Here is a 19383-nt window from a genome sequence, read left to right on the forward strand (position 1 = left end):
CTGTCAGATCACTGCTTAGCCAAAACCTGTGTGAAGCCAAGTGAGGGAGTGAGAACAGGAGTAAGTACACTGCTGCAAATAGGCCATCCATAATTACCATAAGACTCATCATCAGGTGACACCTTGGCCAATTCAGAGGTGTAAATCAACAAATGCAGCCACAAAGGCAGTGGCTGCACAGAGAGGCTGTCAGCAGCTGAAGGGGAGTTGGAAAAGGATAAGGGCTTTGAAGGAGAAGTTGCTTTTATAGTTAAGTCCTTGAAAGAGGGAAGCTCAGGAGATAGATACTTCAACTCTACTCTAGTCCTCAGGATAAGAATTTGTTGATTATAAACTCAGTGGCAAGTGTGAGTTCCTCTTCTCTGACATGCATCTCAGCAACTGGCAGGCATAATGAAACCTACCTACTGAGAAAAGAATCAAAAGAGGAGACATCAAAAGCAGTGCCCTCCTTGGCACTGGTTGTTGCTATTCAAATTAAATCTAAAAAGTTGAGAGAAAAGAAAGGGTGTATCATGGTTTTAAAACTGCACAGGCATAAATTATACAAATTAGCTCCCACCTTGAAATACAGGTGTCCTTCATTAGCATTCAGGGCACACAGCCACACAGCCAGGGCAAGGTAAATAGAGGTGCCACTGGATGAAAAAAAAAAAAAAATCCAACACAAGCAGTTCAGAACAAAGGGGAACATTTCCCTTGGTAACATTTGCTGTTAGGAGTTGATTGAAATAAAGCAAATATGCTTTTCGGTCTTGGTTGGTGCTCTGGCCTGCTTGTTCCTTTAAAAAGCAACAGAGCGGGTCTTTATGAATAGAATACTGAAGAGAGTCCAGTTGTCAGTGGGAGCCTCAGTGGTCTTTAGGAGGCCAGGCAGGGTTAAAAAGGATGAAGCCAAATTCTCACAATGTAAATGGCCCAGTGACAACAAACACCAAATGCCCACACAACCATACAGAAATAGCCAATCTGCAAATTATACTTCTGCCTACACTTCCATTTTCAAAGTTAATTGCATCTTTAATAGGTTTTGACTTGATTACAGGCCCTTGGTAAACAAAATTGTTTACATTTTATAAGTATAATAAAAACGCACTAAGTAGAGAAAAGATCTATCTGAGCTAGTGACTATCGCTGAAAAAATGAATTGGCCAAATACGTGAGTTAAAAGTCTTCCTTTAATCAGTAAATTAAAATGACTTACAGCCATCATATCCGGGCATCAGTTTCAGCAGAACTGGTCCTTACTTAGATGGCAATAAGCAGTGCTTGTTTACATGTTCTTCTTAATAACATATACTAACATAGAAATAAACATACCCTTATAATCTTATTTATAATTATTTGCTCAGCAATTCCTTTCTTCCTTCTGATCATTCAAACCTAAATTCCAGACACTATGCCCTTACCAAATATTCTATATGGGACAAATCCTGGGATGAATGTTGTTAATTAATATAATTAATATTTCCTCAACCAAACCAAGATGTACTACATACCTACTGCCTGTACAACTCTTTGCAGGCACTGAAGTAAGGCACAGTCCCAGCCCTCAGTGAGCAGACAATCTAATAAAGAGGGCATGTGTAACAACACTTTCTAACAGAGTGACAATGGATGAGACGGTCTCGAAGGATCTGCTCTCGTAAAAAAAAAAAAAATGAAATGGTTTTTATTAATTATTCATAGAATTTAATAAGTACATCTAGAGTGTTAAGAATTCTTGAAGAGCACTTGGCTTCTTCAGTTTGTTAAGCATTTCCTTTGTAATATTCAAACCAGTGATTCACACTGTTTCTGAGGAAAGGACTTGCTGAGTATGGATGAATCTCTGCTTAGATCTTATCTGAATAAAAAATTCCAAGTTAGTGAGCCAGAAGTCCATCCAACAAATTTGCTAATCATTCCTCTTCCCAGGCCAGCAGCCAGGTAGGAAAGCCTGCAGCACTGTACTATCACCTAAGCCTCAGGCGTGCTGATATGCCCCATGGGAAGACAAAGGGAGAGTGGCCATTGCTGCACCTCCTCCTCAGAGGCTGGTTTATGGGAGCCGTTAGTGGCTCTGTAGCCTTTGCACTAATTCACCTACATTTCCAATAGGGCAAAAGGCGGCTTGCTTCAATAATAAATTCTGAAATTTAATTTCATCTTCTGACATTCATGGTTGAGCGTATCTTCCTTTTCCATGAGAGGTTCCACAAATCACTCAAGAACACCTTCTGCTGAGTAAGAGGAAATGATAAAGCACCCAGGGAAGAGGACAGGCTGTCTGGCAGAACCCTGGGCTATATCACAGACAGCAGGGTTCCTCTTCCTGCCTAAAAGGCTCAACACTGCTCTCTGCAGCATTTAGACCACCCGAGGAATTCTCTACCTATAAAAAAACTCACAGTACGCTCTCCTGTTCCATGGAGCCTGAGGCAGGGGCTTCCTTAAAGAACACATAACTTTGAAATTCTTTTCCTCAGTGCTCAGCCCAAACCTCAGGTACTATTTTATGTGTTCTTTGGGTGAAATCCAATTTTTTCACATTGTTTTATTGCAACTCACAGACTATAATGATATTCCTCCTTGTTACATATTCTTACATGTTTTCCAAAGTGCATTTTTTTCTCCTTAAGTATATATTAAGTGACACACCACCAACCCCTGCAAATCCTTGCTTGTTAGGCATTTAAGACCCTAATAAAATGTATTTGACCATATAGTGACCAAAACTTCTCCCAAGGAGAATCCATTTCACTTTTAAGATTCAATCAAAGTTGTGAAAGGAGATGAATGGACCAAGAGATATCTTTCCCAAATCCCATTGAGAAGAGTATCCAAGTGTATCTTGGAAAACCTAAATTCCTGCTCCTCCAGTAACCCAGGCTGAACATCTTATTTTTAGGGTCTAATTGAAACATTCTCTTCCTTGCCCTAACAAAAATGAAACTGTCCATAAAAGGGTACTTTCCACAAAAGTCCAGGAGGAAAGACAGCTTTTTTAGCAGAAACACTGATAAATGGCAATGATATCACTGATAATATCAGATGAACCTCAGAGAAATCACAAATTCAAGAAAATGTTTTTCAAGTGGTGGGGAAGTGAGAGGTGAGTAGCAGAGGTCAGGTAACAATATTAAATATGAAGATTCAGAAAACCCTATGAGGCTAAAAATGGGGACAGAGACACTTCTTTGAGAAGAGTCAGAAGCATCTCTCTCTCCCTTTTATCCTCACTCCCTCCTCCTCCTCTCAGTCTTTGTCCCCACCCCACCCCCAATAAGCTTTAGAGCAATAATTCCAACTTTTAAATATACAAATACCCATACCTCCTCTCATACTCCACATACCCACAGGAGATTCTGATGGAGTCCAGTTGGGCCCAGGACTCTCTATTTTTTAAATGCTATCCCAGCAAATTTATAGAACTCCATGCCCTATAGGTTGCTGGATCTGTCTCTTCTCTATTGTAAAAGAGGACCTTACCTCTTCCTTTGCCTACCCTAGGGAAGCACTCTGCATTTCTATGACTTTCAGCCATAGCAACTTAGACAAAGAAAGAAGACTGAATTTTCCTCCCACTGTTATCCCATCTTCCATCTCCTGCCTTTTCCACAATCTGAGCGTGGTGTCCACTCTCCTCATAGAGGACAGTCTGACCCTGTGCTTCACAGCATGCGAGTGTTGATTCAAGATGAGCTTCTAACCCCTCAGCTAGACCCATTACGAAGTTATTGCTACACACCAGAGCTGCTTTTCCTACTGTCTGATTTTTACTTGTCTTGAAATGAAGACATTACAGAAAAGGTTTTAATCCTTGTGAAGGAGCTTGTCAACAATACCCTGGTGTCCAGGTGTTCAAAGCAAAGTCCCATACCTTAGGACCAATTTGGGGATGGGTTCAGCCAGTTGCCATACCAGCGAACATCAAGTCTCCGGAGCATCATTTCAGAGGTGCCTGTGCCTACTGCCCTACCCTAGTTCTCCCAAGTCATGCAACACACCGGCCACAGCTTCTAAATTAAAGTACCCTAAACCCCTCTAGAGCCTCAATTTCTAATGCAAAAAATAGTCCCTAAGCCAACTCTCTTTATTAAAGATTATTTCTCTATATTAGTTTTAGTTCACAGCAAATTTGAATACAAAAGGTACAGGTATTTCCCATATATTTCCTGGCCCCACACATGCACATCATCCCCCATGGTCACCATGCCCTGTGACAGTAGTACAGTTGTTATGTATGCCGACCCTACATTAACATACCATTATCACCCAAGGTTCATAGTTTACACTAGGGCTCACTCTCCGTGCAATACATTCTATGAATGTGAACAGATGTGTATACATGTATCTACCGTCATAATATTTTACCTGCTCTAAAAATTCTCAGTGTTCTGTATATTCATCCCTTCGTTCCTTTTAACCTGTGGAAACCACTGATTTTTGTACTAACTCCATATTTTTGCCACTGACTAGATTTTTGTTTTTCACAAACAGCTTCCAACTCTCATTCAATCCCCAGTGTCCTGTTCTGATAAGGACTTCCCAATAATTCTTTTTAAATGAATTCCCTCAGGACCAAAAATAAATTCATACAACGCCTTACTCTAGGCTTAAATTCTGTGGTCTATTTGCAACAAAATCTCTAAACTTTGTGAATCACATATTCTTCAAGGTGGTATTTGGGCGCAAAAACATTTTAATAGAACAAAAAACACACAGTCACGACTAAACAGTTATTAGCTATAATATGGCTAATACATTTGCTTACAGAATAGCTTACCTTTACACTTCTTTATAAAGGTCTCTGGTCTTTTCAGGGTGACCCTGGCTTCATGAGGATGCTGTGTTTTAGGTCTAAACACATAACTCATAGCGTGAGCCCTGAATAGACCGTGCGCAGTATGCAGCCCTCTGATTCTCACATTTACTAGAGTTTCTACTCCTGCCTTCACAACTATTTCTTTCCACCATGTTCTGAGCCCTTTTATTTGACCTTCTGGGTATAAGGTTTCCCAGCACTCTATCTTTCAAGCCCAGTAAATGCCATGTTTAAAACCAAATGAGAGATTTCTCTGTGTGACACTAAACAGCTTGATCATTTTCTCACAAAATTACTTGCATCTTGGCAGGGCTAAATGGTAAACTCAATTAATAAATCCTAAAATTTAATTTCCACGTGTGACATTCATTGTGAAGCATTCACTCCCTTGCCACAGGGAGTTCTCCTCCCTTTTAACCAGAGGCATTAGGTCTCCCACTGTGTTCTTCCTTAACTCAAACATGCACCAGCACCATCAGAGGAAAAAGACCCCTGGGGAACCATTCAAAATCAGTGTGGAGTCCTAGTCCATTCTGCACCTTAAAGCCATATATACAGGACACATGTGGAACAAGTCGAGTCTAAGGTGGGGGGGGCGGGGAGTTTCATTTGTGTACACTGGCAAGGAGGGAATCAGGCCTCCACATGTCTGAGCTGCTGGATCAAGTGCTCTTCACAATGAGCACATGCTCCCTGACCTCACATGTGTGGCACTGAGACACGGTAGCAGGTGTAGCAGGGCCAGTTATTGCCTATACTAGGGGTCTTGTCTCTTGGAGATTGTTGACCTAGATATTCCGGAATTTTTAGTGTCTATCTTTGTATAGGTAAAGAACAATTGTCCATCAACTAAGCCAGACATAGTCCAAGAGGTTTTAGTTAGCTCCAGCGATGCTAAGAGGTTGATTTCAAAGCACAGCTCAGATCAGGTGAGTACAGCAGAGTGGAACAGGCAAGACATGGCTGCAATTCTCTTTAGCTTTATTTTTTTTTTCCTGGAAAGCAATTACACCCAGCAAGTCAACTGTGAACTTTGAATATAAGTAAGCAGAATGTTAGAGGTAAAGGGAACTATAAGAATTTATGAGATTATTAGACAAATCATGAATGTAAACATAGAGATACCATGTCATTATTTTAGAATTTTTTAAAATTTAGAAATGATTACTGATTCTCAAATGACAGCTGATAATGCTAAAACATCTCATTGTTACAAGAAATTCTTATAAGAATTCTGGCATTACCATTTCAAATTTTATTAATAGTTGTGCCTCCCTAAAAGCACCTCAGGATGCCCTCCGTGTTTTAAGAAAATTCTACTTTAGAAATACACATGTAGCTCAGTCTTTCACTAATTTCACTTGCTGCATGCTTGATAGGATTAGCTTTACTTAAAGTCTTTATTCTTACTACCTAGATAATTTTTATTCAACTGCTCTAAACATACTAAGCAATCTTGATTCTAACAGTAATAATATATCTTTGTCACTGGTTCTGTTAATTCTAATGATTGGTCCTAGGCTGTTCCTCCCCTTCCTTTAGGAATGGTACCTTCCAGTCTCTCCATGTGCATGAAAAGTGACAAGCATGGGTCCCCATATTTCTACTTATTGGGCCACCCTAAAGACACGGTTTGTAAAATCTGCATGAATATTATCTTTCTTCTAATGAGCCTTGGTTTTGCATATGTTTTTAACTGGTGTATGATGCTTTCTCTTTCATAGTAGCTTGTCTAATTACTGCTAGAGTTCTGGAAGATATTTATAACAGAGACCTTATGAGAGATAAGGATGGGATTTGTGAGATCATGAGAATTTGAGATGCACTGAATTCTAGAGGGACCAGCCCAGCCTGGACCCAGCAGGACGGAAGGCATGGGGAGAGAACAATGGGAGCTAAACTCTATTTTCCACATGGTTCAAAAAATGTCCCCTGGGTTTCAATGCAGATACCTCAGTTTAGTTCCTCTAAGCTCAAGTATAGACAGCTCCAACCTAAATCACCCTTTTTGCTCCAGACAGAAAGAGCCACAGTCAGCATCCCTAGGAATACTGAGCTCCAGGTGGCCTCATGGGTACTTCCCAGCCTGCTTTGTGTCAGTAATCCAGTCAGCACTGGTCATCTCATCTTCCTTCCTCCATACTCAGTGATGTGCCAAGTTTAAGGGGAAAAAAATTTTTTGTTCTAAAAAGAGTCCATTTGTGACTATGTTTTCAAAGTTGTATATCCAAACAGTATTCCCCATTATTTCAAAGTAGATATTTCCAGGTATTGGAGATATTTCATTTTAATATGAGGTTAAAAAATCTTAAGGTAAGAAGAAATATCCCACATATATTAGAACAGAAGTTTGACGGTAGCCTTGCAACTATGATTCAAGCAACTTTTTACCCCAAATACATTAGCAAAGGAGCCCACTTTCCACTGCCCAGTCCTACAGTGGCATGTGGCTACTGCCATACTTTACCTGGAATGATATTCTTAAATGTCAGTTTGGCTTTTGAACTGAAACTGAAACTCATGCTCAGTCTCCACAGTTAGCCATGTAAGTATGAATCAAACTAACACATTTCTCAATTCTGATTTGATTATCCCCCACTTACACTGTCACCACCACCGCTAAGCATCTCTCCACCAAATTCTTTTAAGCTAGCTCTCTAAATTTTTTCTGAAACATATTTTGCAATTGTTAATGATCTTGCTAATTATCATTACCATTCAGAATTGATTTAAATTTAACATGAAAGACAATATTATTCACTCAGGGAATTATTTAATTGGTCTACTGCTAAACATTTCCTTATCGAATAGTTTTATGTTGATATAATTATCTATACACACACATACCCTGTCACAATCATTCCTTGAAAATGTCTACAAAAAACAAGTTTTAATTGTATCAGTTCTCTAAAGTGTCTCTCAAGGATAGCTTATTGATTGAGGTAAACCTAAGTTAGGGCCTAAAGGAAAAAGTTGCAATGTGTTAGAAAAAGTATAAAGCCATGGAATAATTATTGGGAAAATCTAGTCTAGTGACCATAATGTAAAGGGGTATTTTTTTCTGCTTCTAAAAACACAACAAAAAAGACTGTTTTTCTGTATGATTGACTTTGTCTGTAATCCAATGGGGATGAAGAGGCCAGAATCAGCTCCCTGGAGTCTCTAACTTTAAGAGAGAGAGAGAGAGAGAGAGAGAGAGAGAGAGAGAGAGAAAGAAAGAAAGAAAATGACTCTTTGTGGTTTCAGTCCAGTTCTACAAATCTATCAAGTGCCTCCTGTGTCCCCAGGCATGTTCTCAGTACTAGGGATATAAAGATTAACAGGCAAGACTCTGCCATGTACACCCAAAAGCTGGTAGGAGTGACAGGAAGAAAATCAGGCATTGGAACAAATATTAATAGTGTTGGCAAAAGGTGATAAGAACCCAAAGTAGGTGGTATACTAAATCTGCTTAGCAGAGTTAAAGAACGTTCTACCCAAGAGGGTAGTATGGACCTTGAGTGACAAGTCTGATTTTACCTGGCTGAACAAGACATAAGGCAGTTTCCAAGCAGAGAAAACAGCTAACACAGTCAGGGGAACGTGTTCAAAACAGCTGCAGCATAAGCTAAATGAGAAAGAGGAGCAGATAAAAGGAAAGAAGCTCTACTTGAAAATCCTTGTGAGGCTGGGTACTGCTCAGTGATAGAGCATGTGTCGAGCATGCACAAGGCTCTGGGTTCAATCCCCAGCCACAACAGTGGGGGTAAAAGTCTTCCTTCAATAGGCAAAGGAATTCAAAGCTTATATAATCAAATGTCATCAGAAAATGTTTTAAATGAGAAAGTACAAGTATCTATATTTAGAAATCTACCTCAGTAATATTTAAGATAGGTTTATAAGGAAAATATAGTTAAAATGTTACAGCAAAAGTTGAGGCAAATGATGTGTAGGCCAGAATTAAGGAAGTGAGAGTGGAAACAGCCCAGGGGGTTGGATTTGGGGACTATTTCAGACATTTCACTGATGGAAGTACTGAACTTGTAAGTAACAAAAGTGAAGGAGAGAGAGAGTCAGAAAAGTAATGAGGTTAGTTTTGGACTTGTCAAGTTTCGGGTGTCTCAAGGACACTTATGTGAGGCAGCCCAGAAACAGGGCACTTGAGTGTAGCTCTCAGGAGGTGGAGCTAGAGCATCTGGGGATTCCAGAAAGGACAGCTGGATCTATGAGTGGGGATGAGCTCCTCCAGAGAGGTCACACAGTGTACAGAGAGCCCAGTGACAGTTACATTTAAATGGCAAGTAGGAGAAGATGGCAAAGATCAGGAGAGGGCTGTGTTCCCAAACAGTACCCATTTTTTTTTCCACCACACAGTATGCTGATAACTGAGATAATGCATTTTGCAACAAAGAAAGAAAGTTTATTTTCAAGGAAGGCAGGAGGCTCAAGTCTCAAATCCCCCTCCCAAGGGTAAGCTTTAGGCATATTTATGTGATAATTAAGCAGGGTGATTTAAGGCATGGGAAAGGTGATTTGGGTGAAGTAGTCTATATACACATGTAATCAATCTTTATGGCTCTTCATGGGAGGCATATTCAGAAAATGGTGGAATTGGCATGATCTGAGGGTGGGTTTTCAGCTTTTGATGTCAAAAGGTCACCAATCAGACACTTGTGGAGGCCCAAGTGAAGAGTCAGTGGTTTCAATAAAAGTGCCCTTCAAGTCCCTGAAAAGTAACCTACAGAGCCATTATCATCACAACCCACACATCAGAGGAGTTATCTACAGATAAAGTTGGTGAAAGGCTAATAATACATTGCTTAGCTATGTGACCTCCAAAACCGGCGATTTTTAAATGAGTCAATGAAAAGCAACTGAAGCTAGAGAGTTTATTCAGGTTTTTAATCAGCTTCAGCAGTCTGAGAGGTAGGAAGAGAAGGAGAATGTATGGAAGGCAGAGAGAAGGCTTCAGGGAGGCTGCAAGGAGAATTGCCCACTTACTTAATAAAATGTGGTTGTTCCACCCTGAGATGACTGGGGAGAGGGTTAGACTGGGGAGGCTGGGAAGAGAACCAAGCTTTCCTGCCTGTTTTGCCCAGTGCCAGGTATGTAGTCCTCAAGAAGTGATGGCTAGGACTGTGAGTGGGAAATGGCCTTAGCTTTACCTGCCACTCCATGGACCTCACCATAGACCTTTCCCACAACATGCCTCATGTTCTGAGCGACTGAGGGAATCCACCCCAGCGTGGATACCCACCTCAGATAACTAGGGCTCCTACTGAGCTCCTGTCATGGGAAGCCAGGCCCTGGGTTTTCTGGCTTGTTTTTTCAGAGAACTGGGGTGGGCACAGTACAAAGATGAATAAGACACCATTTCTATCCTAAAGTAACCCTCTGTGTGGAGAATGTTTAAGAAAAACAGGGTGCTCATTATCTATTTTAAAAAGTCTGCCAGACACAGTGGCACATGCCTATAATCTCAGTAACCTAGGAGGCTGAGACAGGAGAATCACAAGTTCAAAACAAGGCTCAGCAACCTAGTGAGACCCTGTCTCAAAATAAAATATAAAATAGGCTGGGGATGTGGCTCAGTGGTTAAGTGAATCCTGGGTTCAATTCCCAGATCCCAGGTAGAAAAATAAAAAGTCTTTGCTGGGTGTAGTGGCACACACCTGTGATCCCAGTGATTTGGGATGACAAGAAGGATTGTAAGTTCGAAGAAAACCTAGGCAATTTAGTGAGATCCTTTCTCAAAATTTAAAAACACAAATAAAAAGGACTAGGGATGTGACTCAGTGGTGAAGCGCCCCTGAGTACAGTCCCCAGTACAAAAAAGAAAAGAAACAGAAAAACTCTAATCTGAAATCATGTCCTATGTGCTTAAAGTTTCAACATATTCTGAAAATAAGCATGCTGTGTTTAATTTTCTCTTTTCCAATGATATATTGCATTTTAAAATCTGAATTTCATCAAGAATGAAAAAAAAATGTGAAAGTGTCCCCTTAAAGGAACCACCAGTCTCACTATGTAACAAAATCCAATAACTAATTCTGTGCTCCAGCCCCTTTGGACTCCCTGTGACCACCATCACTATTGGTGACTGCATCAGCTGCATCCTCTTCCTCTCCAGTTGCTCCTGTAGGGCCTCCAACTCTCTTCCAAGTGATATCACCCCTTCCCATCCTCTGGTTCATGGATTCTCCTGCTCTCATCATTCCACCTGTCACCACTGTGACCATTACTCTGATATTTGTGATGTTATCTCTTCCTCCATTCTCCAACTCCATCCCAAGACTTCCAAGTGCCTGCTGGACATCTTTACCCAGATAACCCCCATTTGTGTATTCAAAATTGTATCCGTGACCTTTCCTCCTACAACTACCTATCAAGGTACCATCAGCCCTCATAGTTGCCTATCTCAAAACCACTTTAACTGACTTCCCCACTCAGATATATACAATGAGTTCCCAAGTTTGAACACTACTTTCCTTTCACATCAACCCTCTCTTCCATTCCTCTGGTCATTCTATCCCAGTTCAGGTTCACTCTCCTGGAACAACTTTCTACCTGTTTTCCCTACGAGAGTGGTCAGTCTTCTCGGCTTATTGAGCCCACAACAATTGCACTAGAAGATTGCCCACTAAAGAAACATTTCCACAGGCTGGGGCTATAGCTCAGTAGTAGAGCACTTGCCTCACATGTGTGAGACACTGGGTTTGATCCTCAGCACCACATTAAAAAAAATAAATACATAAAAAGATATTATATCCATTTACAATTTTTAAAAAATTTTTTAAAAAAAACATTTCCACAAGAAACAAAAACAAAACAAGACTTAATTAAGTCCCCAAAGCCATCCCTGATTTGGCCCCATTCTACTTTTCAGTTCCTTATCTCCCACAATGTCCTATCAGATATCTGGGCTTCAACTACACTGAACAACTTTCATTATTCTACATTCTGACTTTCATGGCTGGGCATATGCTGATCTCTTGGCTTGGAAAACCCTTCCCCAAAGTTTTTCCTCCTTTATGACTGTCAAAGGCTGCCTCTCCATGAATCTTTATTTCCCCAAGTCCATGGGCATCTGAAATCTTATCACCCTTCAAAGATCTCTCCTGTTCTCTCACTTCCTGTTTTACAACATCCTTATCAATATTTGCCTATTTCCTTTTTCTGAAGGAATTCAAACTCCTGGAGGGCAAGGACTTTATGTTATTAGCCTAGGTTTGTTTGGTTTTTTAAATATTGTTTTAGCTATCGATGGACTTTTATTTTTATTCATTTATTTAATATGGTGCTGAGAATTGAACCCAATGCCTCACCATGCTAGGCAAGTGCTCTACCACTGAGTCACAAACCCCAGCCCAGCCTTTTAATACAAGGCTTTGCAGGTTCAGAAAAACCAGAGTGAATAAAGAAGTGAATGAATAAACATCTTGCAGCATCACAAAGTAATCATTCTGATGGAAATTTCAATATAGGTTTTAATTTTTTTTTTAGTTTTAGATGGACACAATACCTTTATTTTACTTAATTATTTGTATGTGGTACTGAGGATCAAACCCAATGCTTCACACATCACACATGCTAGGCAAGCAATCTACCACTGAGCTACAACCCCAGTCCCTCAATATAGGTTTTTGTTAAGATAGTTGAAGAAGACACAAGATTAATGGTCCCAGTTTCTACTGACCCTCTCAACCTCAACCTAATCCAGAAGCATGTTTTTTTTTTCATTTTCAAATTTATTTTATTTTTAGCTGGGCTATAGCTCAGTTGGTAGAGTGCTTGCCTCACATACACAAAGCCTGGGTTCTATCCCCAGCACCATAAAAAAATATTTTTGTTATGATTATTGATACATTAATTGAACAGATTAATGGGATTCACTGTGATATATTTATATGTGCATGCATGATACACTGATCATGTCCATCTACCCTTCATTTACCCTTGTTCCCCTCCTCCTAGCATCCTTCCCAGTCCCTAGTAAATTCTTCTTCTATTTTCAGACACCATTGCTTTTTTCTTTTCCAGTTCCCACATATGAGAGATAACAAGTGATACTTGTCTGTTTCTGGCTTATTTCATTTAACATGATATCCTCCAGGTCCATCCAATTTCCTGCAAGTGTCAGGATTTTATTCTTTAGGCCTGAATAATAATCCAATGTGTATATATACCACACTTTCTTTAGCCATGCATCCATTCATTGTTGACAAGTACATAGGCTAATCTCATATCTTAGCTATTGTGAATAGTGATGCAAAAAAATGTGTATTCAAATATATCATTTTTATGCTGACTTCATATACAGTATATGCCCATGGATAGGATAACTAATCAGATGGCAGTTCTATCTTTAAATTTTTGAGGAACCTCTACGTTGTTTTCTATAGCTGAACTAATTTAAATTCCCGACAACATTGTATAAGGGTTCCTTTTTCTCCACATTCTCACCAGCATCTGGTTTGGCTTTTGTTTTCTTTTGATAATAGGTATTGCAATTGGGGTCAGATGAAATTTCAGCTTTGAATTGCATTTCCCTGATGGCTAATGATAGTAATCTATCTATAGTATCTTCTCATGTATTTACCGGCCATTTGTATTTCTTTTGAGAAGTGTCTATTCAGATCACTTGCCTATTTTTTGATTGGAATACTTGTAATTTTTGTTAAGTTTTTTGAATACTTTATGTACTAAGATAACATTTTCTCTGCCAATTGTTCCCTTTACTGTGCAGAAGCTCTTGTTTGATGTAATCCCACGTGGATATCCTGGACTTCTGCATGTGGATATCCAGCTTTCCCAGCACCATTTGTAAAGAGGCTGTCTTTTTTCCAATGTATATTTTGGCATCTTTGTTGGCAATCAGTTGACTACAGATATGTGGGTTTATTTCTGGATTCTCTATTCTATTCCACTGGTCTATATGTCTTTTTATGCCAATACTATGCTGTTTTTGTCACTGTGGCTCTATAGTATATCTTGAAATCAGTATTCTGATGCCCCTGCCTTTGCTCTTTTTGCTCAAGATTGCTTTGACTATGCAAGGTCTTTGGTGCATGCTTACAAATTTAAGATTGTTTTCTCTAGTTCTGTGAAGAATGTCACTGATATTTTGCTGAGGATTACACTGAATCTAGAGATCACTTTCAGTAAGACGAACATTTTAACAATATTAATTATTTCAATCCATGAACATGGGAGGTCTTTCCATCTTTTAGTGTCTTCTCAATTCCTTCTTCAGTGTTTGGTAATTTTTTTTGTAGAGGTCTTTCACATACTTAGTTGAGATTATTTTTAGATATTTTATATATTTGGGGACTATCATGGATGGAACTGTTTTGATGATTTCTTTCTCAGCAAATTCATTATTAGTGTGTAGAAAAGTTACTGATTTTTGTCCATTGATTTTGTGTCCTGATATTGTCCTGAATTCATTTATCAGTTCTGAAAGTTTTCAAATGGAGACTTTAAGTTTTTCCATGAATAGAATCATATCATATGTAAACAGGGATAATTTGATTTCCTCCTTTCCTACTTGTATGCTTTTTTTCCTTACCTAATTGCTCCAGTTAAAATTTCTTATACCATATTGAATTAGAATAGTGAGAGTGGACACCTTTTTCTTGTCTCCGATCTTAGAGGAAATGTTTTCAGTATTTCCCCATTCAGTACAATGCTGACTATGGGTTTGAGGTATGATCCTTTTAGCTTGGTTTAGAGCTTTTAACATGAAGGGATGCTGAATTTTACCAAATGTCTGTTCTGCATCTATTGATATAATCATGTGTTGTTCATTCTTTTTGTGAGATGTATTATGTTTATTGATTTGTTTATGTTGAACTGTTCTTATATTCCTGAAATAAAACCAATTGGATCATGGTGTCTGATCTTTTTGATATGCTGCTGAATTTGATTTGCAAATGTTTTGTTAAGTATTTTTGCATCTGTATTCATCAGGGATACTGGCCTACAGCTTCCTTTTCTGTTGTGCCCTTATCAAGTTTTGATAATAGGGTAATGCAGGTCTAATAAAATGAGTTTGGAAGGGTTGCCCCTCTTTCAAGTCTATGGAAAAATTTGAGATGAAATGAATTGGTGTTAGTTCTTTAAAATTCAGCAGTGAAGCCTGGGCTTTTCTTTGTTAGGTGGTTTTTTTGTTACTGATTCAATGACATTTCTTGTTCTTGGTTTAATCAGGTTTTTTACATCCTCTTGGTCTAATTTTGTAGGTCATTGTGTCAAGAAGTTTGATCATTTCTTCTAGATTTTCTAGTTTGTTAGTATTATTTTCAAAATAATCCCTAACAATCCTTTGAGTTTCTACAATATACATTGTAATGTTTCCTTCTTCATCTCCAATCTTATTTATCTGGGTCTATTTTATTTATTTCTGCTCTAATCTTTATTATTTCCTTACTTTTACTAATTCTGGATATTGTTCTTTATTGTTTTTCCAAGACCTTGAGAGGCATCATTAGGTTATTTATTTTAAATCTAGTTTTTAAATGTATGCTATAAACTTTGCTCTTAATGCTGCTTTGCTGAATCCCATAGGTTTTGGTATGTTTTGTTCCCATTTTTACTTGTTTTAAGGAATTTATAAACTTCTTTCTGACTTCCTCTATGATCCACTGTTTGTTCAAAAGTGTGTTGATCAGTCTCCATCTGTGTAATTAATGTAGCTTTTCTGTTTATTTCTAGTTGCATTCCCATGTGATCAGAAAAGATATAGGATATGATTTCAATTTTTTTTTAATTTGTTAAGACTTGTTTTATGGACTTATATATGGTCTATTTTAGAAAAAGCTTCATGTCTTGATAAAAAGAATGTTGAGTTTATTTCCAGCTGGGCATGATAGTATAAGTCAGAGTGGGAGAGAGACCACTGTCTCTGCAGATCATGCAAGAGTGGAGACACTGTAGCAGTGTGGTGTAGGTAGCAGAGGGTGGAATATGCAGCCTGTGTGTTACCTCCACTATGGGAATGGTGGTTCCTATCAGGTGATAGGAGTTTCCTCAGGCACTAACATTGGCTGTTACTTGAATGGCTCTTGGTATTGGCTGCTCCAGCAATGGTAAGGACTCCAAAGCATTTGTCATCTAATTAGACACAGATCCAGGTCCAGGTATGGGTGCTTCATGGGGAAAGACAAGGGCAGGAATCATAGCACCCCACTTTGTGGCCCTCATACCCACTCTCATCAGCAGTGCATGATCAGAAAAGGTATGGGGACCACCAGTGCAGGAACCCCACCTATATGCAGATGCAGGAATAATTGTTAATTCCCTTGCTGGTACCATGGGCATGTCCACCCAGAAGCAGGACCTCAGCCCTCACCCCCCACACCCAGGTATGCATGCCTGTGGGCAGGGACTTTTCCCCCACCCCCATTCTTCAGTTGTAGTGACCACGAGAATGGGTTGCATCTACAGCTGGGTAAAATTACTCTTGATTGAGGTATTGACAGGAGGGAAATGGAACACAGCCATCACTAGACAAAGTTTCTCCCAGACCTTCTTAGGCTATGTGCCTCAGGTGGGCTGCAGCCAGGGCTGTAGTAATGATGTTCATGTCTGCTCCAGTACACCCTGTGGGCATCTCTCCCAAACACAGTGCTGGGAGAAGGATTGAGAACAGGTAACCACTCTCAGTCCTGGCACCATGGGAAACCACACACAACTAGCCACACCCCCAGTCTCAGAAGGCAGGCTTCCTGAACCCCCAGTTCTAGAGGGAGCGCACCCTCCACTCCCATCCTGTAGTATGTAGCATTTTTTCATTTTTTATGGTTTATGTCAGTCACACCACTGAGGCTCAGGAGGCAGCCACCTGTCAAGCCAAAGCAGGGGATTATGCCTGGGGTCCTGGAGAGAGGAATACCTGGGGGCTTCTGACCGCTAAAGCAGTCTAAATTCAGACAGTAGGTCCCCTCTTTATAATGGCTCTGGGCCACAACACTGGGATTTGCTAGGAGATGAAGTGGATTCCTTTGACAAAGCCAGACACAATAGTGCAGATTTCAGGACTCTTGTCTACTTAGGCTGTAAGCCTGTAAGGAAAGCAAACATTCCCAACAGCTAGGATTGCCAGTATCTGTACTGATCCACTTTGCTGAGACTATCTTTAACCTTTCCCCTGCAGAGAGGAGAATTCCCCTCTCCCTCCCTGTGGTGGAGCCCGGGTGGCTAGAGATGGACATTTTGTTTCTCTTGTTCTAATGGTGTCCCAGGTCTCTGTATTTCACAAGTCTTCTGTTTGTCTAGTGTAGAATTCCAGTGTTCTCCCACAGTCGCTCACCTCAGTGTTCCTACACACCTGTTGCTTTGATTCTTTGTGGAGGAGCAATTGCCTCTATGTGGCCATCTTGCCTCTCAGCTTTATTTCTTAACAGATATCTTCCTGTCTATCCACTTATTTCTTGTAAAGTATCTCTTTGTGTTAAAAGTTAAGTGAAGGAAAACTGGCTAATTGAATGTTCCAGGTAACTGTTTCAGGATCATCTAAGTTATATTGTTTCTGTGAAGCGTTTCTCTCAAATTGTAGTTTGCGACCTATGTTGGCAGCTCAGAATGTAGTGCAATGTGCCAGGGCTACTTCTGGGCTACAGAAATGCTGTGTGTAGCTCAGTTTCCTGGAGACTTGGAGCAATAGGGACTTGCAAGAAAGAGCTAATGTTAGGTCTGTCTGAGCAGAATTCTGTGTCTGCCTTCCTGCTATGGGGAAGGGGCCACCACAAAAACTTTCCAAGATTCTTTCTACCCTTCTGGGTCTATAACAAGTTCAACCAAATGCACCTCTTGTCAGGACATGGTTTGTTGTTGTGGGACTTGCAGGAATAAAATGTGACAGTGTTCTTCCCCCCTGAACCCGCCCCTCAGGGAGCTCTCCCTCTCACCAAAGAGTCAAAAAAAAAAAAAAAAAACCTTGAAACAAAACAATACCAATCAGAATGATAAGTGATTTTGAGATTAGAGGAGGAAATCATGACTATAGTAGTCAGAGCTACATGGAGGAAAGTGGTCTTGAGATACCCTTGAGAAACCACTGGGGTTGGGATTGTTAGAGAGAAGGGCAAAGGGCTCTGCGATTCAAAATGACTATAGAACGTTGTGAGAAATTATTTTGAACCAAGTAGCAAATGATATGACCATAGGATTCCTACAGAAAAGCAAGGGGAAGAGAAATGCAAAACTTGGAATGCTTAGAAGAGGCCAGTATCTGGGAAATAAGGGGTCAAGGAAGATTCTCACACATCATACCACAATGGCCAAGGAGAACCTTAGGGGTGATGGGAAACATTTTTGGAAAGGGTTTTCAATCATAGCTACCCATTAGAATCACCTTACAAAATTTGAAATAGACCCATAAAGCTTCCTTCCCACACCAATTAAACTAGAATTTAGGAGTAGGGGGCTGCAGGCAGAGGAATGCATCTCTTATTGCTAATGTAACCCAGGTCAATATAATGAGCAGACACAGGTGAGAACCATGGGACAACGGTAGATCAGACGAATATCACAATAACTCAGGAAATACAGGAATGGGATATTGAGGCACTAGAAACAATAGAGTGATATTCGGGAGAATTTGAAATAGCAAGAGTCTGGAAAAAGTAAGATTTAGTGACTGGTGATATAAAGGAAATAAAAGAATTCCAAAAAATGTCCCCAGGTTGGGTCCTGAATATTTCAGAAAGCAGCAGAACCATTGGCAGTTGGGAGGGAGGAAGAAGGAAAATTCAAAAGTGATGCTTTTAAATAAGGTAGAGTTCTTTAAGAACTACTAGCTTCTTTGGGTATCAATTTTCTCAACAATATGATGTCTCAGTTCTTTTCAAATGCTAAAATTGAGAGTACTATGAGTGATCTAATTTAGGAATATGAGAAAACATGGTATTTTCAGATGTCTATGGACATTCAAATATAGTTCACTACAAGCAACTGCATCAGTCTCCTATGTAAGCAGCAGGTGAAACAAAAGGTGAATGGGGTCCCCAGGAGAGAGGGGGGCTGGAAAAGGAGAGTAAGAACAGGAGTTACCTAGTTGCCTATTCCATGTTCTGTGTCACCTCCCTAATACCTGGCACATGTCAGCAGTGATTTAGAAGGTACTTGCTGTCAGGCCTCAAATTTAATGTGTAGACCCAATCATTTTACTAGGACCACTTGGAGTTGCTTTCATACACTAAGTTTTTCTACTCATTCCTGAAAATTGATTTTAATGCATTTTAAGTGATATATCAAAACATAAAAAGTGTACATATTAATGGGATATTATGTAATATTTTAATATGTATATTATATAATGTTCATATATGGTTATATATATCTCATTTATCATTTTATCATGAAAACTTTGAAAATCTTTCTAGCATTTTGCCAGAAGTACAGTACAGTATGTTATTAGTATCTATAGTTAACCTATGGTTCAGTTGCACACCAGAACTTCCTGCCCTTATCTAACTGTATTCATTGATCCATCTTGCCCCAATCTTTGCCCCACCCCCAGCCTTTAGTAACCACCATTCTACTCTCAGCTTCTATAAGACCAATAGTTTTTAGGTTTCATGTGAGTGAGGTCACGT

At 39.7% G+C, this 19383-nt stretch overlaps 1 protein-coding gene across 4 annotated transcripts in view; it reads left to right on the forward strand.

Moving 5' to 3' along the window:
- Nucleotides 1-19383, forward strand: part of Magi2 (membrane associated guanylate kinase, WW and PDZ domain containing 2) — a 1314737-nt gene that overhangs the window by 1257187 nt on the left and 38167 nt on the right. For 2 of the 4 annotated variants that reach the window (XM_058585490.1, XM_058585491.1), the window contains one exon: nt 6350-6438. The exons of the other annotated variants lie outside the window; for them this stretch is intronic. In XM_058585490.1, coding sequence (XP_058441473.1) covers nt 6350-6438 — 89 coding nt within the window. The remainder of the gene's footprint in view (nt 1-6349; nt 6439-19383) is intronic. 4 annotated transcript variants of the gene reach the window in all.

This window comes from Marmota monax, unplaced genomic scaffold, assembly GCF_021218885.2.
Source record: "Marmota monax isolate L192 unplaced genomic scaffold, Marmota_monax_Labrador192_F-V1.1 WCK01_AAM20220418_F8-fsc00065, whole genome shotgun sequence".
Lineage (NCBI taxonomy): Eukaryota > Metazoa > Chordata > Mammalia > Rodentia > Sciuridae > Marmota > Marmota monax.